General features: G+C 46.0%; 1 protein-coding gene across 1 annotated transcript in view; it reads right to left on the bottom strand.

Moving 5' to 3' along the window:
* The window catches only part of CDH13 (cadherin 13), a 984509-nt gene that overhangs the window by 216345 nt on the left and 743299 nt on the right, over positions 1-24865 (bottom strand). Inside the window, exon 7 of the mRNA XM_026495318.4 lies at positions 17950-18128. Within this exon, the coding sequence (XP_026351103.2) occupies positions 17950-18128 (179 nt within the window). The remainder of the gene's footprint in view (positions 1-17949; positions 18129-24865) is intronic.

Raw genomic sequence — 24865 nt, 5'->3', positions numbered from 1 at the left:
AGAAGCACAAGGGAGGGGGAGAAGTGAGCCAGAAAATGGAAAAAGCCACACATGGGGTGGTGAACAGGTCATTGCCATGGGCAACAGGGTTCAATCCCACAGGGAGAGTGCTTACAGCAACCTCAGAGCTGTCCCACTCGGAGGGCGAGGATAGGGTATTCGCCTCCACCTTATCTCTCAAGAGCTCGGGACTGCTTCTGAGCATTGACTTCCGAGCAGACTGAGCACAGGCTCATGGTGAGCCAGGCGCCCAGGAAGGCTGCTGCAGGGCTGGAGAGGCCAATAGCCCTGCTAGGATGGTGAGTGCTGGGGGATCTGGGAGGCCACCAGTCTAACCCAAGAGGCAGGGTTGATGGGTAATCAGGTGTGAGCAGATGCACAATTTACCTCCAATTTCTCATTCCATCTCCTCCCTGCTTCCCTTTGGGACTCCAGTAAGTTGTTGAACCAGGGTCATTAGAAGGAAAATACTGCCCTGATATGATAGACTTTACAGTTGCTAAGCAAAAATTATTTTTAAATTAAGTGGTGAGACTCATGGTCAATTTTTACTTAAAAACAAAGATGTTTGGGCACGTGCCATGAGACAGGATCGGGCAAGTCAGAGAGCCCCGCCAACAGGCAGAGTGGTATTAGATACGAACAGCCTAGCTCAGTTAAGCATTCCAACTGCCTTTGGAAAGGTTTTCTTAGTTCTCTAATTCCCTCTGAAAGAAGCAACCAATTATCATCATTCTACTGTTAAGAATGGGATTAAGACTATACACTAGTTAATGCTGCTTCTAAACCCTGTTAAAGGACTTGGTCTTTCTAGTCAAATATGCTTTGAAAATACTGTGGGCTTCACACGTATTGGCTGAAATTTTCCCAAGTTCCTATACATCCTCTTTAACCATGCAACTGTCTGCTGGGCCCCTATTAGGAAGAACGCTTCTGAAGTGCGAATACCTTGTGAAAGTCCTCAAGAAGTCCAGAGTTGACAGAGGAGAGAGGCTATAATCAAAACATTGCTTTTCCTTGTGATAGCTTCATGAATAGGATGATAAATAATTTGTGTGCAAAAAGGAAGAGGGTGCAGTAAATTCCACTGAGGAAGGCTGGGAAGGTGGCACAGAGGGGCTGCTGAAACCAGATCTGGAAGGGAGGGTAGCAGACACGGGCCACGATGTGAGCGGAGGACACAGCCTCCGTGTCTAATACTGCTGCTGCCACATGACCAACCTCCCCAACCTTCCTTCTCTAAAGCAAAGACGAACGCTTTCCGTCTCACGCAGTTGCTGTGGGTTAGGAATTCAGAAGCCGCTTAGCTAGATGATTCGGGTGCCATGTTGGCTCCTGAGCTAACCATTAAGATGTGGGTGAGGCTGTAGTTTTTCAAAATCTTATCAGGCTAGAGGATCTGCTCTCTCATGGCTGCTGAGTTCGTGTTGGCTGCCAGAAGGTGGCTCCAGTTCTTTGCCATGAGCCCTTTCCATAGGGCTATTTGGGGGTCCTCCCAACATGGCAGCTGGCATCCCCAACAGCAAGAAAGAACAAGAACAATCTAGGCTTGGAAGGCTCACAATGTCATTTCAGCTCGATCCCATTGGTGACACAGGTCATCCTTCTTCAACTTGGTGGGGGACTACCTAACAGTACGGATACCAGGAGGTGGAAATCACTGGGGGCCATCTTGGAAGCTGGCTGCATTAACACGCAAACGTAAGAAGTGCATCATCCTTGAGGGACGGAAAATGCTGACATCATCTGAATGCAGTATGAGTTAGGGAAAGAGTGGCAGGAGACAAAATCAGAAAGCATGGGTCTGATTCCAACCCAGCACTCCAGGCAGCCTGACAGCCTTCAAGTGCAGGTATGGCCTCAGGCTACCTTTCATTTTCGGCTGCGTGGACTGGCGGCCCCAGCTCTTGGCTACAGACAAGCTACAAACACTGTGTCACTTTGATCTAGCAGCCAGGTCGCTGTTCTTTCCCTAGAACCAACTGCTGGACTCAACCGATGGATTCACTAGGGGGCCACAAACCCAAAGTTTAACATTCACAATCTGACGAGTTTTTTCTTTTTACTTCCTTTTCTATCAATTAAGAGAATTGTTGAGAGGCCATGTACTGAAGTGTCCCTGGGGACCCAGTATGTGGGTAGACACAGGGGAGGCAAAGGCATAGAGCGGCCATCAAGAATGTCTGTCTAGTAAGAGGGGGGCAGGCAAGTGGACTGGCCGATGTGGGCTCTCCTGGGGGTGGGGAAGAACGGTCTGCAGCAAGGCAGGGGGGATGAGGATGCAGTTCCTCTAAGCCAGGGTCTTAAACGTTTTTGTGCCATGGACACTTTAAGTCTGATGAAGCTCGTGGACCCCTTCTCAGAATATGTTTTCAAACACATAAAAAAAAACCCCATAGGATGACAAAGGAAGCTAATTCTATCAAAATAAAGTGATTAAAGTAGTAGGAAAACTGACGTGTTAGTACAAGTCTTGCTTGAGCAGCTCCTCCGTTACCAGATCTGGTGTTAAGGCTAGTGATCAGATTCATTTCAAGGGAGGAGAGCGCGGGACATCTCTGACATATCTGCATCCTCCGTGACATGACAGGAAAACATCCGTGACTTTTGTTGTTAATGGGAGTGGGAATGGCTAACACTGTCCTGCTCTGCCTCTCCTCCCTGGGGACAAAAATACGAAATTGCAGTTAATGGTTACGGAAAATAGACTTAAAATGTTTTCTCATCCATGTTCGTGTGCCCCCACCTAGAGTCTGTCCATAGACCTCAGATGAGGACCCTGGGTCTGGGGGAAGTTATGGGAAGTTTTTTACAGAGAAGGGCGACCTTAAAGCAAGAAGTTCTGATGCTTTGTTTGAGGCTGACTTTTTCTTTTTAAAGATTACACTCTCATGTCACCATGGGACTTATCTGGCAGGACACTAATTGCTTGCTCGTATGAACATATTTCCTATTTTTAAAAACACCGCCATAAACAAATGTTATTTAAGAAAAACATTCTTTGAAGCCACGACTCTTGTCATCCTGAGAGACCAGGTAATCTCATTATCTGCTCTAACACCAGCAGCCACCAGGGCCTGAGGTCCGCCTGGGCATCTGGAGGAGGGGGTGAGGTTGTTATCTCTCACCTGATCGCCACGTGGCACAGCCCACGCGCTACTCAGAAGGGACACAGCTTGGGGGGGGGTGTCCCATCTTGTCAGAGTGGAGGACATCAAGTCTGGGTCATAAACATCTGGTGCCCCGCCCCCCGCGCCAATCCCTCAGCAAAGGAAATTGTCAGCAAAGCCTCAACTGTCCTCCTGTGTCCATCCAGTAGCAGGGACATTTGGCACGCTGAGTGATTTCAGATGGCATTAACCCTTTCCTCTAATAGGAAATTTGCTCTGTGCTGCACTCAAGAAGCCCCTCCAAAACTCTCTATGCGCAGAGAACCCTCCCGAGTCTCTAATTCAAGCACAAAATACTAGCAAATTTATTTGCCCACAGACTCTTGGCTCTCTTTGTCAATCAGCTTCATTGGAACCAAGCTTATGGTTTGTTCTCCAGTTTCCTGTGTCTTGTTCCTTAGTGGGTTCTAATGTGGGAAGGAAAGGGAGGACACTGTTCCTAGCATCTCAACACTACAGCGTTAACGTGAATGGATCCAGACCTCTCCTTACACCCTTGGCTTAACTGATAAGGATGTGATCATTCTCATCAATGTATATCAAGCATATACAAGGTATTGGCAGGGTCGCCTTCCTTCCTGGAGATTCTAGGGGTGACCTGGTTTCCTTGCCTTTTCCAGTTTCTAGAAGCTGCTTACGTCTCTTGGATGGTGACCCCCTCTCTCCATCTTCAAAGCCAGCAGCATAGCATCTTTAAATCTCCCTCTGACTTTAACCCTCCTGCCTTCCCCTCGTGAGGGCCCTTGTGGTCACATCAGGCCCAAATGGAAAACCCAGAATAATCTCCACATCTTGACATCCTTGACTTAATCACACCTGCAAAGTTCTTTTGCCTTGTAAGGTAACATATTCACGAGGCTCTGGGGATTAGGATGAGGACATTTTGGGGGTCATTATTCTGTCTGCCCACAGGTCATGTTATGAGCTCCATTTAGAGGTGAAGAAATGGAAGCGCAGAGAGGTAAAGTGATACTTCCAAGGTGACACAGCTAACAGGATGCAGAGCCCAGATTTCTCCTCAGGGCTCTAGAATTCCCAGACGTATGCTCTGACCCATGTCACCTCGCAGCCTTGCTAATGGGAGAGCTGAGGGAAACCAAGTCAAGTTTCCCAAAGGTGTGAAGAGGCTCACGGCAAAGAACAGACAAACCCCTGATACAGTTTCATAGACTCTAAGGCTGTCCTTTAGTTGTGGGCCTCTGCTTTTCTCTCAGCAGCCCAGGGGAGCAGACAAAGTAGAAGCTTTGGGGTCAAGTCCAGTCCCCAGGCTCAGCGTGTGAGGCAGGCAAGTCACGTCAGCCCTTGGAAACACCGTTAGCCCTGTGATAAAATGGGCAGTCCTGTGCGGGTTATGGCCCTCATTTAATGCCTGGCCAGAAAAAATGGATGCCGCTTCCCAGAGAGTGCGATGCAGACTCCCTCACACATATCATGAGCTAATCTAATACCAAGATTAGGCAAGAACGGAGAAGTCCCTCATTTCCTCCCCATCCCAGAAATCCAGAGCCCACAGAGACAGAAAAACTAGAATTAGGGCCCAAGAAGTCTTCCATGGAGAAAAATAAGTCTGTCAAAACAGTTCATAAGACACAGGAGAGAAAATATCTAAAGGAATTTAATTTTGATTCCTGCTTTCGAGGTCCATAAATAGAGATGCTGTTCATTGAATTTCAACAGTCCTTTCTACAGCTGTTCTTTGCAAAGGTCAAAAAACATTCATTTCCCATGGCTGTCTTAAAAACACAGAAGCACATACCACAATATGTCTATTAAGCTGCCGGTCGAACTGGTGACGGGAGAAGTGAGCAGCCGGTCAGCGCCTGTTCTTGACGAGGAAAGCCACGACCACGGCCGTGTCACTTAAGGAAATGGAAATGCTTATCATTTCAAGTGTGGAAGTGTTGACAAGATTTACCCTAAAAACATTCTTTCCTGACATCTGAAATGTGTTTTTTGTGATCACAGCAATATCGGTGGAGACCCTGGTGCCTACTGCGACTCCCACTGCTTTGTCACTGATTCAACTGGCCAACATAGAAACCAGTCTCAACTCCAAGGTGACAGTCCTGCAGCCCCTTGTGTGGGGCGTCCTAACCTGGCAGGACTCCCTTGTCCTCAGGGTCCAAGATACAACTGCTTTTTCAAGTTGATGAGCAGAACTGTATTTTCATTACTGAGACATTACACGGTCACTGCACCCAAGCTAGAAAATACACCAACACGAACCCACACCTGTTACTCTTCTAAGTCTGTGCTTGTATTGATTCATTTAATCCTCATGACAACATTTTGAGGGAGGTGCATTACGATTCCCATTTGCAGGGGAAGAAACTGAGGCACACCTCTAACCATAAGGGTTTTGTTCTCTATATTGTGCTACTTTCATACCACGGAGCTCCCTGGGAGCATTAGCAGGGATATCGAAGAAGAAAATTTAATGATGTGGCAATCATACTTATAGCTACCAGTTGTTCAAGCTACTAACGCTCCCGGTATCACAGAGCTGGGAAGAGGTAGAGCTGAAATTTGAACTCAGGTCCCCTGGATCAGAGACTGTCATCTCCGACAGTGCACTGTAAGAAAAGTCAGATCCTAAAAGGACCACTCTGAACACTTTCACACAAATCCTTTCACAGCTTGGACCATGATGCCATATGTTATTGACTGAATGTTTCTGCCCCTCTAAAATGCATATGTTGAAGCCCTAAACCCCCACCCCTGTGGGGTGGTATTGGAAAGTGAGGCCTTTGGGAGGTAATGAGATTTAGATGAGGACAGGAGAGTGGGACCCTCATAATGTGGCTGGTGTCCTTATAAGAAGATGAAGAGAGACCAGAGCGTCCTCTCCCTGCATGGGAAGACAGAGTGAGAAGGTGGCCACCTAGAGCTCTCATCAAGGACACATTGGCCAGCACCCTGCTCTTGGATTTTCAGCCTCTGGGACTGTGACAAATACATTTCTGTTGGGTCAGCCCCCAGTCAATGGTACTTTGTTATAGCAGCCTGAACAGAATAAGGCGACGTACATATACAAACAAAAAAGATTCACCGCTTATGTGATGCTTTGCAAACTGCTTGATAATGTACTATGAACCTCTTTCCATGTCATTATACATTCTTTTACCACGTCATTTTACATGATTTAATAGAATCCCAATGTAGGACTATGGCACAATTTATTGAACAGATTCCCAGGGGTTTGACAGTTTGGTTCTTTAGATAAGGATCCAACGAAACCTCCATCGGTGAATGCTCGGACACATGTTTGATCACGTGAATCGCTGTGTCAAAGAATAGAGGGGCATTTTTAAAAGCCATTTGATTCTTATTGCCAAAATACCCAACAAATGGATTGGACCGATTCGTATTTCCACACTAGGTCAGGAGAGAGCCTTTTCCCACAGTCTCTTTCTACTGAGTTCTAAGGACCACTTGAGCTCAGCAGCCAGAAGAAGGCCACCTGGCAGGCATTGAAGGCCCATAACCGATCAAAACAAAAGTTACATCAAAACGTCACCGTGTTTTGCTTTCCTGTGTTGAAAAGAAGTTTCAAAATTGATTTCCTCTGTGAAAATACCATCCAAATAAATAATCAATAATATTGCTTCCCATAATGGGGGAAAATGCATGAACTCTAGGGACAGGCTGATATAGGGTCACATCTCAGTGATGTCAGGTGTCCCCATCTCTGTTCCCACTCAGCTCAAAGAAGAGCTCCCTCTCTGGAAGACCTCCCTCCCACCTCTGGGTCCTCTCTGCCCCTGATCTTCCTACTCTCAGGGCTCTCACATGACCAAGAGAGTTAGTGCAAATGGTTTCATCCAGTGTTTAGTCTGTGTCTAGACAGCACTTTCTGTTTCACTATGTTTGGACTGAACTTATTGTTTAAATTATTGCAACCAAATTTTGAGTTTAGAATTAATTAACAAGTGTCTGAAATGATCTGTTTGTAATCATGGGGAAATGGTACTGTTGTGCCAGAAAAATGAAATCGGACCCATCATTCATGACCTAATTCCTGACCCAAGAATCCAATCCCAAGGTAATGATTAGTAAGCGGGATTCAATATTTTGAGAGTGGATACTGACACATGAAAATGTGCAACAACCAGCAGATGCAACTGGTACTAATTGACCATTTTGACCAATGGTTTGATATGACTGGGCTGGTCAACAGTGGCCTATGGGCCAGAGCCAGCCCACTGTCTGTTTTTTGATGGCTCATGAGCTAAAAATGCTTTTTATGTTTTTTAAATGATGACACTTTAAATGGTTATATCTACATATATTCTCAATTTTGCCTCTTGGTCCACAAAACCTAAAACATTTAATATCTGGTCCTTAAAGAGAAAATTTCCAACCTCGAACCTAATAGACGTTCCTATATGTCGAAGTCCCTTCATTGTTGAATGTGACAGCATAGCGCCACATATCCAATAAAGCTGGCCATGCCTTTAGGACACCAAGTCACATTACCAACAAACTTTCATCCTCTGGAAAAGTGTAGCAAATGGGATGCCTCCTTAAAACAAAACTGAAAGAAATGTGGATCCCAGGCACTTTGAGATGCCATCGTGTCTTGAAGTGGTCTATTGCTAGCTTGACTTATTCTGAGCCTTGCAGCTTCTGGTCACCTTCCCCTACAATGCTTTGCAATGGAAGCACTTCGCAGCTGCCGTCCTCACCTAGGTCCCAGCTAGGAGCCAAGCATAGTAAAGGCAGGTTTGAAAGAACTGCTTTCCAAAGACTCTCCAACCCCTTTTCTTCCCTTAAATGAATGTTCTCAATATGGTAAGAAGCAAAGCTTTCCCCTATTTTCTCCACCAGTTCAAAGTCAGGATGCAAGTAGATGTTCCTTCTAGACTGGGGTGTGTCTGTCCAACTGGGACTGTGAACGGGGACAAGATTTAGAGCGATGTCACTGAAGTACAGTGACTGGAGAATGTGTCTGTGAAGTACAATGTGCCTTACAAGGCTAATCACAGTTCCTGGCTGATTAAGAATAATATGTGCTCTCTCTTTGTTAGAGAGAGAGAGAGCGAGCGCACGCGCGCATGTGGGGGGAAGAGGGAGGGGGAGAGGGAGAGGGAGAGAATCTCCAGCAGACTCCCCCTGAGGGCTGAGCCTGATGCAGGGCTCGACCCCACGACCTTGAGATCATGACCTGAGCCCAAATCAAGAGTCAACCCACTGAGCCACCTAGGCACCTCAAGAAATATGTGCTCTATAAAAGAACTAGTCCCCCAAAAGAAAATCTTCTTCAGTTTTTAGGGTACTTCACATAAACTAAGATGGAGAGACTTAAAATGATAGAAAAACAGAAGTACTCTAAATTCATCATTGCCCTGCATTTCATTTTTACCATTTAAAAAAAAAAAGAGAAAAGAAGATAAAGCTCGGAGAATTACACATTTGTCAAATATGAGAAGATGAATCTCTGTTAATGACAAAGCTCAGAATCTCTTGGTTCAACACGTGCCCAGCAACTACTGGTTGTCTAATACTCGGAGACGCACAAGACCAGAGACACAAGATAGGCTGTTTATTCGGCTATTAACAACCTGCGGAATTTGGATTCAAGCGGTAACTCCTTGTCTCTCCCCTTGAGAAGGCTAGAAATCTGTGAATCAGCTACTCATCCTTCACCAAGGATTCTCGAGCTGCCTCCAAAATGCTTCTGCTTTACTACTGGCCGCCCCCCCTCCAGCTTGCCAGCTTTCCCCGAGTCACAGCTCTGAGCGCACCGTGTTGAACAGAGCTGTGTTTAATGTTTAAATACAGTTGGTGGCATTGCATTTACATTAGGATACATCCGTAATCCTTAGAATGACATTCGAAGCCCTTGACAATCTTGTACCGACTCCCTGCCCTTGTCTGGGGTCTCCCCGGGACACCCTCAACTCCCCATCTCTCTTCAACTCATGTGTGAACGTGCCGTGCCTTTGCTCATGCTGTTCTCCTCCCCGGATGCTCTTCCCTCACCTCCTTCACTGCAGCCTTCCATCCACCCATCAGGTCTAGTTTAAACAGCACATCTTCCCATATGTTTGCTGCTGACACCTCTGCTTTCCTTCCTCTCCAGGCAGCGCGATCCCTGTGTCCCTGACCCTGACGCCCTGCACTCTGTCACGGACGCAGCACACACTGGTGGGTGCTCATACTTATGCATCTGCATTTGTCCCCGGATTGTGGTATGTGGATTACCTCAGTGCTTCCTTGAACTTTCTGTTTGTTTTTTTTTTATTATTATTATATTATGTTAGTCACCATACAGTACATCCCCGGTTTCCGATGTAAAGTTCGATGATTCACTAGTTGCATATAACACCCAGAGCACCATGCAATACGTGCCCTCCTTACTACCCATCACCTTGAACTTTCTAAGCCTGCCAGATTCCCTGCTGTGTGGCCAGACTGTAAATGGGCTCCCTGCCCGAGGAAGAAATCCCCCTTCCAAGCTGCTTCTGCAATCTCATTGTCCATCATGAAAATAACCAATATCCACTGGTATTTACAGGTTCTTAAGTGCTTGACATCTCTTATTTGATCAACCTGCTAAGCCCAGGAGGTGGGGACTATGATTATCCTCATGGGGGCAGAGGAAGAACCCAGGCTTGGACAGGCTAACTGACCTGCCCGGTTCTCACAGCTGATAAGAGGTGCAGGTGGGCTATGAATCCAGAGAGTCTGAGGCTGGTTCCCATGACCTAGATCCGTGACTCTCAGACCAGATTTCAGCCGGGTTGGGGTTCTACTGGGCGATTGGAGACAGCCCTTGCTTTCATGCGTGGACAGACCAACCTTGGAGGAGGGGGGGACATCTTAGGGGCCCCAGCAGAGTGGAGACTCCCCACGGCCTCCTGCTAGAGTTGATCCAGAGTGGCGATGTGCAGGAGGCCGCAAGGGAAAGCCCTGCCCTCCCCGTCTCCAGCCCCACTACCATCAGCAGGAGGCCAGCATGTTTGCAACTGACTTTCAGACCCTGGGGCTTTGCTAGCATCATGCCTCATGAACACGCCACTCCATTTTATTTGCTGACACAACAGAGCAAGTGTGACTCACAGGGTGGTTCACCATCTGTGTTTCATTTGCAAGGATAATGTGTTATTTTAAAAATAATAAGACAATTTATTTACATCTACTTCCCCCCTCTATTTTCTCAGCAGCAAGTGATAAAAAAAATGGAGAAAATTATCCCAACAAAAATATTTATGAGTAAATAGCTCACAGAAACGGGGAGGATGCTGTTATCTAAATAATTCTGGTCCCACCCACCGAAATAAAGAAGGAGAATATTCCTGACAACACGATTGAATTGTGTGTAATTACTGCCAATGTTTTAAACATGATGATAATGAGAAAAGTATTAGCATTAGATCAGAGCGGCCTGAAAACATTTATTTTCCTGATAGCACGACGGCTATCTCTTTCATTCAAAGCATGGGAGAAATGCTACCCCTTACGATTATTCCTTTATTTCTAGGCAGCTTGACTTGATGTCATCATCTTCACAGATTCCTTTACTATGTTTCTGGAGACGTGGCCTACGTGACAATATTTAACTTGGATCATCTTGACCGAGCATCTTTAGACTTGCAGCCACACGTCCAGTATCATTGGCTATTTTGCATAGGATGCTCCCCCACATTCTTGGGTTTTGTCTGACATAATCCAGGACTCCTGAATCTCTCAGAAAATACATGCACATAAAACTAAAAATAAGTCTTATGTGACACTTACCATGGAAAGAAGGAAGGAAATTCTGTTTCCCCTTTTAGCCTAAAAATTGGGGACATTATAAAGTTTCAGAAAATCCTTTACCAGCTGAAAATGGAGAACAAATTACATTCAGAGTCCTAGTATCTCTTATTGTTTGTACATTTTTATGGGTAGGCTACAACTTTCTTTAGATTATCTGGAAGATAATACATAGTAAGCTGAAGGCAAATTCAAACAAAGAAAAGTGCTCAACCTCCTTAAAAAGACTAATGATATTCTCACTATGCAGGTGTTAAGATAGAATTTTAAGGGCCTCTTTTGGAAACTGTTTCTATTTGTTAAAAAAAAAAAAGAGGAGGAGGAGGAAGAGAAAAAAGTTGAGGAGGAGGACTAGGAGGAGAGGGGGAGGAGGACAAGTGAGGAGGAGGAGGGGAGGAGGGTATGAGGAGGAGGAGGGGCGGAGGAGGAGAGATGGGGGGAAATAAAAAAAGGAAGAGGAGGGGGAGGAGGAGGAGGAAACCAAAAAGAAAAACAAACACCCCAAACTGACCATTAGCTACTCTGAGTGGTTTCAAATTGTGGCTGTGTTCAGAAAAGTTGGCACATTTCAGCTGATGAATTTCAGTCTCCCAGCCAAGATGATCAACTAAATAAAGCATTTATCAAACGTGAGGGACCTTTATCTGATTTTATTTTGTAGTGCAGCCAGACATAGTTTAAAAACATAGACGGAGCTGTCAGAATGAGGGGCTGAGTATGGTTATGGAAAAGAATAAAACAGTGCCCCAGATGAACCCAATTTCGTTCAGTAGGCTATATATCTCTTATTTTCTCCAAACGTTTCCCCAAACATTTAAGCAAGAGCCACAGATCCTCAGGCCCATCCTACTCACCAAGGTATTTCTTACAGTCTAGTGCAGGCTGACACAAGGTAGGTAGAAGGTGAATAAATTAGATTACTGGATGATTACACAAGGGCAAGACTAGGCTCTCAACCAAAATAAAATCATTTCCTCTGTTTATATACCCCTGCTAGGGTGTGGATCTTGCAGTAAATTCTGAGATCATCTGTAAGCTATTTACTCCTAAATACGAACTGAAGGAGCGTAGGCTATCCATCCGTCCGTCCATCACCCACCCATCCATCCATCCATCCATCCATCCATCCATCCAACAAATCTTTACCGAGTGCCTATTATTTACCTGGCTCTAAGCTGGGCAATGGGAACACAGAGATGGGACAAAGATCCAACATCTCTTTCTGTGGGTAGTTTATATTCCTGTGTGGTTTCAGAAAAGGTAAACAGAAGAGCTTGTACTGGAAAATGCACGTTTCCAAATGAAATCTGATGTCTATTCACACTGAGCTTATGAAAATGTAAGGACAATAAATGGTCACCGCAGCTGCTCTCACAATTCAGCCGCAAATTTGAGGAATCGCAACAAAACCCAGCCCAGCACTGGGAAAACTGAAGGGGTCTGACTCACAGGATAAAGTGCATGTGGCCTGCACAGCTTGGAAAGAGTCTTTCTGTATCGGCGGCATGTGGGTGGAAACAACAGTCAAGCTCTCAGCGGTAGCTGATGGGAACTGGGGCCTCCATTCTCAGCAGCCACAGAAAGTGTGACACGGGGTAATAATAGCTGTGTTCGTACGATGCTTTGCTGTTTGCAAAACTGGAGGAAGTTACGCACATCTCGGAGAGGTGATATAGTTGGTGGTGCAGATGTCATTATCATAGCCATCACTGATGAGGAAGTGGGCTCAGAGAGGTTAAATGATGTGCCCAAGGTCACACAGCTGGCCAGGTAGGAAAGTGACTCTGGCAGGCAGCATCCTGCAGAGCAAACTGCACCTCGAAGATATTCAATAAATGTTTTCAGTAACTCTAGTCTTAAGGTTGGAAAAGACGTTAAGGACATAACGTTTACCGAGTAACTGAATCCCTTCTGTGACATCCTACCAAGGGCAGTCTGTGTGAATACGTCCCACCATGGGGAGCTCACTACCCACCTTTACAATTCACTACTACAACCAATAGTGATGATTATGTTAGCTCGTCTTTAGAATAGACGATGTACTTTATGTACTTCGACACATCTGATCCTCACCAACCCGTTTGAGGTAGGAACTATCGTTCTCAGTGCATAGATGAATAACTAAGGCAAGGAGAGGACAGATAACTCACTGTTATGCCTTGAATTGGGTCCCCTAAAAAGATATGTTTAAGTCCTGACCACTTGTACCTGTGCATACAGCCCTGCGTGGAAATAGGGTCTTTGCAAATATAACCAAGTAAAGACGAGGTCATTAAGGTGGGTCCTAATTCAGTATGACTGGTGTCTTACAAGAAGACACAGGCATGAACAGAGGTAGATAGCCAGCTAAATTCAGTGGACTGGTTGAAATGGGGTCCCCTACTCCTCCGCCATCTTGCCTCCTTCTCCCGAACAGAGGGAAGGTAATATGAAAGCGCACAGTCAGAAGGACATGTGAAGACGAACGTGGTGCTTGGAGGCATGCGTCTACGAGCCAAGGAAAGCTAAGGATCGCTAGCAACCACCAGAAACTGGAAGAGGCAAGGAAGCATCCTCTCCTAGGGACTTCAAAGGGAGCCTGGTCCCGCCAGCACCCTGATTTCAGACTTCTAGGCTCCAGAACTGCGAGAGAATAAACTTGTGCTGTTTTAAGCCCCCTGGTTGGTGGTACCTCATTACAGCCATGCTGGGAAACGAATATGCTCAGCTAGGTGGAGAAACAAACAAGCGATGGGGTCGGGTCCCTCCCCAGAAACATGGTCTCCAAAGGCAAGGATTCTTCGGCTTGCGGCACACTTGAATCACTAGGGATATTTATTTAAAACTAATGATGACTGTGTCCTACCACCTGAGACCCTGATTTTGTGGCTCTAGGCTTCTGCTGGAGCACTGCGATTTCTAAAGCTCTTCAGCCAAGTGTGAGAACCTCTGTCCTAGTTGACTCCATTTCTCACCATGTGGAGACCAGGCAGAACAGAGGCACCAAATCCAATGGCATCTATTTGGGAAGAGTGGCCCGTCAAACGGGAAGCCATGGCAGCTGCCACTCATGGTTAGGAGGAAAAGGGGGGGGTCAGTTATGGGTCCTCTGAAGATGGAGACAGTGGGTGAGCTGCCTTCTAGCATTTTCGCATGACCCAAAGCAGGTGAGCAACAGGTGGCCTCACTCTTGGCTCTGGGCGTGCACTGGGGGTCCAGAGGCTGCGCCATCCCAAACACACTGGGAGATGAACGGGAATGACTCTGCCAGACAGCAGCCTGCGCACAGAGTGATGCCACACGTTCTGAGCTGCCTGCCTCTCTCCCTCACACCCTTCCTGCCCTATATTGCTCCATAAATATTGGTTGGGCATCTCTCATGTGCTAAGGACTGGGAATGTGTCAGGGAACGGGACAGAAACAATCCCTTTCCTCCCCAGGGTACGGGGAGGAGCAGATCTGTGAGGGCACCTGCCTCAGTTGGCCCCACTGGCGACATCCCGAGAAGCGAGGTGGGAAGAAAAGGCAACGACCAAGATGGTGAAATTAAAGCTCATTGGCAGCATCCTTGACTATCCTCCCTGACATGCTCTATGACAAGGTAAATATGGGAAAGGCCGGTTCAAAGGCAACAGTGCCCGAGGCCTCCCCTGAAGTCTTACCTCACCTGCCAGGGTCCCCCCTGGGGATGTACTCATTAAAGGAAAGGAACTAAATGGAGAATCAAGGTGAAAAATTTATGTCCTATCAACTGAGCTCCCTGTGTCAACCAGGGGGCCTTCCAGAGCCTCCATTCCCAACCAGGTGGGGCAGAACAGGAGCACCCATTTGTATAATGGCAGGGGCCCCAGCTCTAGGGGTCCTCAACCCATGCGTTTACACCTGTGGTATTCAACTCGCAAACATGCTGCTTGAGATCCCGGGCCCGAAGACATAGTAACCAAATGGCAATTGGTTTGAATCATGTCAAGGTTTGCAGGGGTCCCAGTGGAATATCGTCTGAAAAATAAATGGTGCACTCATGTTTTCAATGGACTGCTCAGATGGTCCAGAAGTAGACTCGAAAGCCACACCCAGGATGGGATGCCTACTCAGAAGTTCTCCGGAAATACTGACAAACGATTCCGCAAGCCTGCTGTGGGAGCCCGTCCGGGGCATGTGATCGTAGGAAAGGGGCAGTGAGAGTAGAAGTCTGCTGAGCAAGATCTGTCCCTTTAAAGATGAGGAACACAGAGGCGCGTTTCGCCCTTTCAGCAAACCTGCCGAAGAGAGGCTTACCACAGCACGAGTAAATAGGCAAGGCCTGCCTACATTCAGGGACGTTTCTTCCTGTCGGATTGCACCAGTGTTGCCTGGGTCAGCAGTGAACTCTGGAAACCCTCACAGGAAAGTGACACTCTTCATTCATTCTCATTGATTTTCCAATTTCAGTTAAATTGTGTTTCTCTTTTTTGGGTGGCGGGATGGGGGGGGGGCATTTATGTACTGTGGCCAGAAACGCTTAATTCAACTTCCATAATTACGTACTTATTGTGAGTTAACAAAAACCCAAGTGAAGAGACCATGAGCTTAAAACACATTTGTCCCCAAAATAAACCTTAAAAATGGAATAATCCATTACATTATCACTTTGGTTTATAAATAAGAGACTTAATAAAACATTTCTGTCAGTAGGAAGAGACACCGAGCCAGGGAAATCACAGCATTTCGTCTTGGCCTTGCAAGTATTTGCAAGGGCGAATCGGGAAAGCTGCTGTGTGCATGTGTGCGTGTGTGTGTGTCCACATGTGCGTGCACATGCATGCTGGCAGGGGATAAAAAGAGGTGGAAAGTCATTCCTTGCCTCCAAAGGAGATAATATAGCATCGAGCAGTCATAAACACGGGGCGGAAAGAGAGGGGACACAACACGGAGGAAGCGGACTCTGTGTGTTCCTTTTCACGCTGCTTTCCTATTTTTAGCCGGCCACAATCACATTTTCCAAGTGACAGCCATGGTTTCGAGGCAGAATCATTCTCTTCCTTCCTTCCAGGAATTCCCATTCCTAGCTACGGGTTCCCACCCCTGGAGTGTAGAATCTTAGTGTCATTTCCAACTCATTCTTGCCTGTACCCCCAAAAACATATAATGAAGACTTTCAGGAGTGCTCCAAGCCTGCCCGTAGGCAGCAGGGCTCCAGACGTGCAAAGGATCACAGTCTCTGTTCTCTGTAGGTGTACAGCCAAGGCCAGCGTTGCCCCCCAGAACTTTCTGTGATGCTGACAATATTCTATGTCCATCCTGGCTCATATACGTTTAAATTCTCATTTCAAATAATGTAAATGAAAATTCAAATAACTGCATGTGACCAGTGGTTACTGTGTTGGGCAATACACATCTAGACCCAGAGGAAGGGGATATTCTTTAAGGAGACACATGGCGGCTTAAAGGAGCATATGCCAGACGATGGCTATAGGTAAGTGTGGTGAGAGGCTAGGGGAGAACCAAAGCGGTGGAAGGCTCAGGTCTCAGGAAGACTCTTCTTTTTCTTTTCTTCCTTTTCCCTTTTTCTTTCTTTCTTTCTTTCTTTCTTTCTTTCTTTCTTTCTTTCTTTCTTTCTTTCCTTCCTTCCTTCCTTCCTTCCTTCCTTCCTTCCTTCTTTCTTTCAGAAAGAGAGAGAGAGAGAGCAGGTGGGGAGGGGTAGAGGGAGAGGAAAAGAGAAAATCTCAAGCAGACTCCATGCCCAGCGTGGAGCCCAACATGGGGCTTGATCTCACGACCCTGAGATCATGACCTGAGCCAAAATCAAGAGTTGGCTGCTCAACTGACTGAGCCACTCAGTCTGCCACTCAGGAAACCTCTTCTTAATGGCAGTGGCTCTAGCCCAGTTTCTTGTGAGAAGCTACAGTGTGGAAAATCAGAAAGGAGAGGAGAAGGCACTTCTGACCCAAGAATTTGTTTAATCAAAGACATGAGGGGAAAAGGCATGGAGCCCATTAGGGAAACCCAGTAGTTACCACGGGGCTCACAGGTCAAGGGTGACAGCCGGGGTCATGTCTGTGGGATGATGTTATGTTGGGAACAAAGAATCCAGGACAGTAGCAGACTTGGGGTGGGTGGAGGGGGTGAAGGAAAGAGGGGAATCCCTAAATTGGTTTAATATGCTGTGTTTGAAGGGCCAAGAGTCTCTCCTATTGAGCCTTGTGGGGAGCTGAAGAGTCAGCCTGGAACTCAGGAGAAGGGCCGAGGCCAGGTGGCACATGTCAGGGGACATAAGCGGGGCAGGAACACATGCCCCACATACACGGGACTGTGACCACCAGCTCCATCTGACTGTCACATCTCATGTAACTGTCCACATGTGGAAACAGGGACTAAACTGTCCAAAGTTTGTAATTTTCAGGAAGTCTGGAAGTTGGAATTTAAAAAAAAAATAAATATGAAATCTAAATATTTTGACATGGCAACTAATGGGAAAGCTTGAAAGCACCCTAGTCAAAAACAAAGAGCAAGAGTGTGGACTGACTGAGTCCCCTGGGTCACCTGTGTGTGTCACCTGACCTACAAGATGGGTGAGGGTTCCCAGTGACAGCCTAAGGTTGAAGCAGGAGAGGTTCCGAGGGAAACAGTGGCACACACGGCAGAGGGCTTGGGAAAGAAGATAAGTCGAAGCCACCTGGCTCCGTGATCAAGGACAAAGCCACCTCCCTCCCCTTTGCCCTCCCCTACCTCCCTGCCTGCCCTTCCTTCCTTCGTCCCATCCCCTCCCTCTGGCAGACGGATAAGGAGAGAGAGTCCCATTACAAGAGCTCACGGATAAGTGCTTGGAGAGGAAACAGAGGCATCGGGTTGAATGAATACAAATAATTCCTAAGGATGTGGCCTTTTATAGTGTGCATTTTGGGGGTTCACATTTCCCTTTATAGACTTCCCTACCCAACCCTGTGTAAACAACTCATGCCCACCCCTCCATATAAAGTGCCTTTGCCTGAAGCCCCACATCTTCCCTCTTATGAAAGCCACATTCGATTCTCATGAAAAAGATGTGTGCCTTTCAGCTCACCTCCCGGTCCAGCAAGGCAGGTGACACGACAGTGACGATGTCTCCTTTTTCGGGATCGATGTAGAACATGTTTGGAGATGGCTTGTCAGGCGTCTGCTGTCGGATATTGTACCGCAGGAGGGCATTATCTGTGGCTGGGTCATCCGCATCAAAGGCTGTCATCCGCATCACTGTGGTCCCTGAGGGGGCAGGACAGAAGGGCAGGAGACAGTCAGTTGGGGGACAGTGATGGGTGGAGATGCTCCCTCCCTGGCGATGGCCATGGACTGATGTGCCAATCGCTTTCCACATTAAAAAGGAAAGCATTTCCAGAGCCTTGTTATATTTTTGCTTTTCTTTTGCTTGCCCTCCTCCCTCTGTCACGTTAAAAGACCTGAAATAAAGAAAAGAAATCCTTGCTGTTCAGCAGATCGACAGCTTAATTTTTCTTTCTGCTGATATGCTGTTTATTTTCACGAGCTTTCATTCAATTGTGGATGTGGCTGCATGACAATGGCCTTTGTTTTAAAAGCTCTTATTCAATCCTACTACATGTGGGGCCTGGGCCTGGTGATGAAGACACAGAGGGGAGCAAAGGCATTCTCTGGTGTTTAGCAGGTCAGAGATTAGTAAGAGAGACAGCCTATGAAAAAATAATACACCATAACAAGTGCATTGAGAGAGAGCATTATGAATACACAGAACAACCTCATGTAACTTGGGGTTCAGGAAAGGTCCCTGGTATAGACATCTAAGGGGTGAGTAGGTGTAAATAAGGTGAAGGAGTGGGCCCTCCACAGGAAAAGATGTTCCAGTGGAAGGGAACATGAACAAATGTTCTTTGAGCCCCCACCATGTGACAGTCACACTGCTGTTGGCACTTAAGATACAAAGACAATATGGAGATGAAGGTGATGTGGACTACTTGATTATGTCAATGGTTGATAAGGATGTCAGACACTGGGTCTTGGTCACATACAGCTGATATGATGAAGAACTGGTGTTAGCCACTTTTGAGGACAACTGAACAGCAACAAGTATAAAAAAAAAAATACAGTCTCCCATTTGGCATCTACCGTCAAGAAACACTCGCATGTGTCAACAGCGGGTTCTCGCGAGGTTGTGCCCCACAGGATTATCCATCATGGTGAGATTTGGAAACAATCTAACTGTCTAAATAACAGAGGAATTGCTAAAATGATGGGGTTCCCATACTATGAAAAATTTTGAGCAGTTTGAAAAAGGTTGTAGGTCTAATGTGTTCTAGCATGGAAGGCTCTCCAAGATAGAGTTTTATGTGAAATTATCAGGCGGAAGAATGTTATCCATAGTATGATATCATTTTTGTGAACCTCCTTGCACACAGAAAATGCCACAATACTTTATGCATATATTTTGCAGGTACAGTTTATGGCCGTAAAAACATAGCAGGTCTATAAAAGTGAACATCACATTGGTTATGGTGGTGTAGGGGAGCAAATCTTGCCACCCCAAGATATGCCTCTTTGGCATATTGATTATTTTAAGCTGGTTATTTTTAAGAAACTGCAGACACAAAGAGAAGGTCTGAAAATCGAGTGGAAGTTATTCCCTCTTGTAAGGAACATTTACATCTATAAGGGCAATCTCCATTTGTGACGTTATCTCCCTCACTGTTTCAGTAAGAGGAGGATGACTCTAAATCTCTAGAAACTGTTATCAGTGGAGAAGGCAGGATTTAATTCTGCATAACATCCCTACCCTGTTGACTGTACTTTTCCTGGTCACCTCCCAGAACCGACCCACACCCCATCTTTAGCTGAAGATGGTATTTAAGGTGATGGCTTTAGCCCTTTCAGGAAATCACTTTACTTGCCTGGGTCTCTCCCATGTATATAGGAGGTATACAGGTTGTTAAACTTTTGTTTGATTTTCTCCTGTTAATCTATCTCACGTCAATTTGATTCTTGGACCAGCCAGAAGAAGCTTGGAGGGCAAAGGAAAAATGTTTCTTCCCCAATAGTGGTTATATCTGGGTAAGTACAAAGGGGATTGGGATTAAGGATGGTGAGGACGAGGTAAGACTTTGGCCCAATCTATACTGTTTTGATCATTTTTACAAGGAGAATGTATTGCTTTTGTCATTAAATTTCAATACAAAAGGATCATAATTATAAATACTGTTAATCTAAAAAAAAAATAATCAGTTGTCTTACCAGCAAAATGGGTTATTCAGGAATAGCAGAGAACTGCATTTGAGGACCTGGAAACTAGAGCAAAGCCATAGGCAAGTCCAACAAACAAAGGAGAGTAATGTTATTTTATCAAGAAGGAATAAGTTTGTTTTGAAGGAAAGTCCACTGGAGAAAAACAAGAGTTCAAAGTGATGACAGTTTCTCATTGGCTGAATTGTAGGGGTGGTCGATTTCTTGTACTAGATACAATGTACATCCTTCCCTATTGGGAGCTGTAATTGATGATCCTTCTTGTTGATGATTCTTTTGTTGGGTCTGTAATTGACAATTCTCCTTGTAATTGACATGGAGTGGTGCACTCCCCTTCCCAACCTTCCCCTTGCCAGCCTCCCAGCTCCACTTTAGTGAGGTTTCCCTGTATTGATTTCACAAACCCAATAGAAGCATGGGCTAGAGCAGAATCAAGCACATTTGCCTGCTGGTCTTGACAATTGTGAGCCATCATATTTGGCTCAGAGCAACCTGTCCAACTATGATTTTCCACTGTAGTTTACTCTTCTAAGAATATAGGGCCCAACTGTGGATTCTGACTGACCCCTTCTGGACCCACAAAATGTGAACTAATGGGTAAGAGATGAAAGCAGTACAGTCCAATAGTTCCCAGCAGAAATATTCACATGCAGAAAATATTGAACCTTAAAGGAAACAAAAAATTCATCTGGCTCAGGGGCCATCCTGGTATTCCTTTCCTGTCTATAATAGTGCTTTTCAGACCATCAAAAGCACTTTACTTTTTTCTACAATCAGAATCAGATTATCAGCCATTAGGTCTGATTGATCAGGCAAACAAGGGGATCTGACCACCCTAAGTTTGGATGGATTTCTAAAGCAGTCTCAATGTTGCCATGAGGCCAGATGCATCAGGCACATTTTCTAGTCTACCATGTTTTCTTTGCCCTTCTTTGTTTCTTTGTGCGATTGTCACAAGGCAAACTTCAGGCTCCAGTGCCAGCAGAGATAATGCTTGGCTTATACACTCCCCTTGTTTTTCCCCTTATCTTTGGAAAATATCAGCAACAATTTGGCACTTTGTTTCCTATTGAGGCACACAATGGCATTGCTCTTTTCTCAACCTGGTGGTCTAGGCAGCCACTCCCAGTCTAGGAGCATTAGTGTGAGGGGTGATGCTTAATTGCCTCCCTGGTCTAGGAGAGCAGGATTCCCTAATGAGGATCCTGTCAGAAAACAGAGGCAGCTTTCAGGCCTACAGACTCACCAGGGACATACTAAGTGAGCTCCTTGTGGCCAGAGGCATGAAAGAGGCCTCGACACTATTGATTCCATAAGAAACGGTCTCTGGTTAAGTGTGTATGACCCAGTGCCTTGCACTCAGTTAATGTCTAATGAATGCTTGACTGATGGAATCTCTGCCCTACATAATCTGCTTTTAATTGAAGTCATAGATGAACAAGCAAAATAAAGTACAAAAATTAAGTCGTCATGGCTAGCATGTCTCATGGCTTGCACAAAAAGGATGAGAGGAAGAAAACAAGACCGCTGAGGCTAATGAATTTTCACTTTTCACCAGGAAAGTCACTGATGATGTCTTTTTTTGTTGTTATTGTTACAGATTTAATAACATGATATGACCAAAGGGTATCCTGGAATATTCCCACTTTTATCCAGAAAATGCTTTTTATTTTAACGAATGGTTTGGGAGCAAGTGAACTTGGTCTTATGCACTGCCTCTGTCTTAGCCCAGATGTGGGTACAGAACAGGATTTCCAAGGCCCACCTCCATGGAGAGTGAACGGCGCCAAAGTCATGTAAATAGGTTTGTTGGCCTGCTGTCCGTGCATTTGTGAGGCCCTGGGGGTTTTCACAGGCCCGGCTGGGCGGCAGCCCCACCTTCATGAAGCACCTGGCTGTCCTCTAAGGCCACCACCTCCAGCCTCCTCAATATGGCAGTGAACCACCCCCCCCCCCTTGCCTGGGCTCCTCGTACAGGAAAGCATTGAAGAAAACAACTCTGGGGTAATGTTGAGGTTCGAGTCTTGCTGTGTGAACACACGCAAGTTATTCAGCCCTACCCAAGCCTTGGTTTCCCCAACTGCAACAAGCGGATATTAGCAACAATTTCATCTTTGGTCTCTGTAAAAGTTTCATGAGATACTGTATTAAAGAACTTGGTACAATGCCTGTATAGTGTTTGAGGAGGATGCCTATTCTTATCAAACCTGCTCTAGGTTCTGAGCCATCATGATGGTGCAGGTGATGGCCTTAGACAATGGAGCTGTCCACGGAAACTGGTACCTGCTGTAGCAGGGTGAGCCCAGGGGCCGATTGCCTCTGAATTGCTCTGCCTCACCCTCTCTCTTCCACCCTGCTTATGGCCTTACTTTGCAGATACAGATTTCTACTGTGGAGATCACAACTCTGTGCTAACAGATACACATGCACACACACTGTAGGCTACATGGCCTCTCCGTGTGATACTCTATAGTTTTCCTCTATGATCAAGATTCTATCCCGACTCCCAGTCCATATGCTGGGCCCAACACCCAGCTCTTGCCAGCCCCTCCCCTGGGGGCTGGATCATGATTTTCATACTTCTCGGTTATGCAATGGTTGGATAAACCTCCTACACCAGCATTTCCTAAACTGTATCCGGGGAACTCTGCTTCCATGGGTTCAGCAGAGAAACCAAGTTGGGAAATATGCAGTAACCACAGTTAAGCAAGTTTCTATCCTGGAGGACTCCTTAGTGTCCTTAGTAAGCAAATGGATATTGTATATCTCCAAGAGAGAATAGAATTGGCAGCATTTCCCCAACTTCTCTGTTGATAGAGCTTCTTCATTTTAAGAACATCCTTATGTGATGGGCTGCCTGGTCCTAAATTTGAGTTCTTAGAGGGTACAGACAGTGTTTTGTTCATGTTTATAAGCTCTGCGTCTGACATGGAGGAGGTCCTTTATCAATGTTGAGTATTCTTACAATGCACTCAAGCTTTGCCTTATTTTGCATTTGCCAGAAACCATGAAGAACTTGTAACCAAGAAGAGTGGACAACATTGCCTGGACATTTTTCACAACCGAGCATGCTTCACTACCACCTCTGAACATTTTTTCGCTCCTTGGAGGCCCTTGTTGGAACTGGATCCAGTAGGCTGACATTCATCAGACAGGCACCAGGACAGCTGTTCCCATACCATGGGTGGCATCTGGGCCTCACCCTTTGCCCGAGCCCACACCCTGGATCTCAGAAGAAGGGCTCGTTCATTTCCGTCAGCCCAGTGGCTTCCACATCCATGCTTATCTTGTGTCTACATGTGCTTCCCGATGGCAGAGAAAAGATAATTATATGATAGACACTCATGTGGGTCCTCTGAAACACATTTCTGCCTTTTCCCCCAACACAACATTCTCCTGAGTGTCAAAATAAATGATAATCACCCTGTCACTCCGCGATGAACTAGCAATGGCCCACCAAAGCCAATAAAAGAATTACAGGCTGCTAGTTGAAAGTCTCAAGTAGGGCTGTCATTTTCTTTTGTTGAAGGACACGGCCACTGACATGACAGGCTGATAAACAATTATGATTGTTTTGTCTGTGTCAGATAGCCACTTCCTCTTGGCTGTATTCCTCTGATTAAAGAAAGTGCCGCCTGGTGTTAGAATGTAAAGTGCTGGTGTTGGAAGCTTGGCTTCCCTGTGACTTCAAGAACAGCCACACCCGTGAGGAGCGGAGAGCAGATCTCAAGGTGAGGGGCTGCTTACGACTTCAATGAAAGGTCAATCAGTCTCAGATGTGGGAGGCTCTAAAATAACGGCTCATCCTGTGCCACAGGCAACAGAATTATTCTATTCTTAAAATTTCTTTGACCTCATCCCCAAACATCTTCTTCACAGGATCAAAATTGTCAGACTCCTTTTTAAAACAATTATATTCCTATAAGCAAATAGTATATTGAGACATGGACATTCAGATCCGTATTTGGCGCCAGATTTCTGATAGCACGGTTGGGGCTGCTACACACTTTCCAGGGAGATGCGTAATACAAAACCCAAGTTGATCAGAGATGGCAGACGTCACCAAGGGAGCGCCCTAGATGTGACAAAATGGCACATCGTCGAAAAAACATCCAAGTCACAAGAAGAGGTAGTGCATTCTGATACCACCTGGGACCAAGGGCATTCCAGGACCATCCTGGGCAAACTGGAAGGAACTTGTCACCAATAGGCCAAGTTTGCTTGTAGACATAGACACATCTGCTGGCCAGGAGCGTCAGAGTACGCATGTGAGAAGCGTTGACAAATGTGGCTTTAGTGACACAGGCTGCCGCGCCCATTCCCCTCACCCTGCCACACCACTCTGGGATTGCTTCCTGACCCCTCAGGGGGACACAGCCCAGCTGTCCCCTCCAGCCCTTAATGGTGAAGAGAGAGAAGGAGGTGTGCAGACGCAAAGCAGAGCAGGGCTAGAGGCGGGGTTTTAAATCCTGGCCTCACCATTTACCAGCTGGGCCTCCTTGTGCGAATTCCTTTGCTTTATCAAACCTCAACCACTCCATCTACAAAACTATCCCCCATAATGAGCTGTGTGAGCATTGAATGCATTAATGCAGTGTGTCTCAACCTTTTTTAAAAAAATTATTACCCACCCCTCCCTTCCAGAGCCTTTTTAGACATTTTTTCCCTACTTGCCACCCACGCCCCCACTGATGTCCTGTATATCTAATCGTGGACTTTGACCTTTTGGAGGG

Source organism: Ursus arctos, unplaced genomic scaffold (assembly GCF_023065955.2).
Source record: "Ursus arctos isolate Adak ecotype North America unplaced genomic scaffold, UrsArc2.0 scaffold_19, whole genome shotgun sequence".
In the NCBI taxonomy this organism is placed as follows: Eukaryota; Metazoa; Chordata; class Mammalia; order Carnivora; family Ursidae; genus Ursus; species Ursus arctos.
The sequence above is the reverse complement of the archived record's forward strand: the minus strand, read 5'-3'. Positions and strand labels throughout refer to the sequence as shown.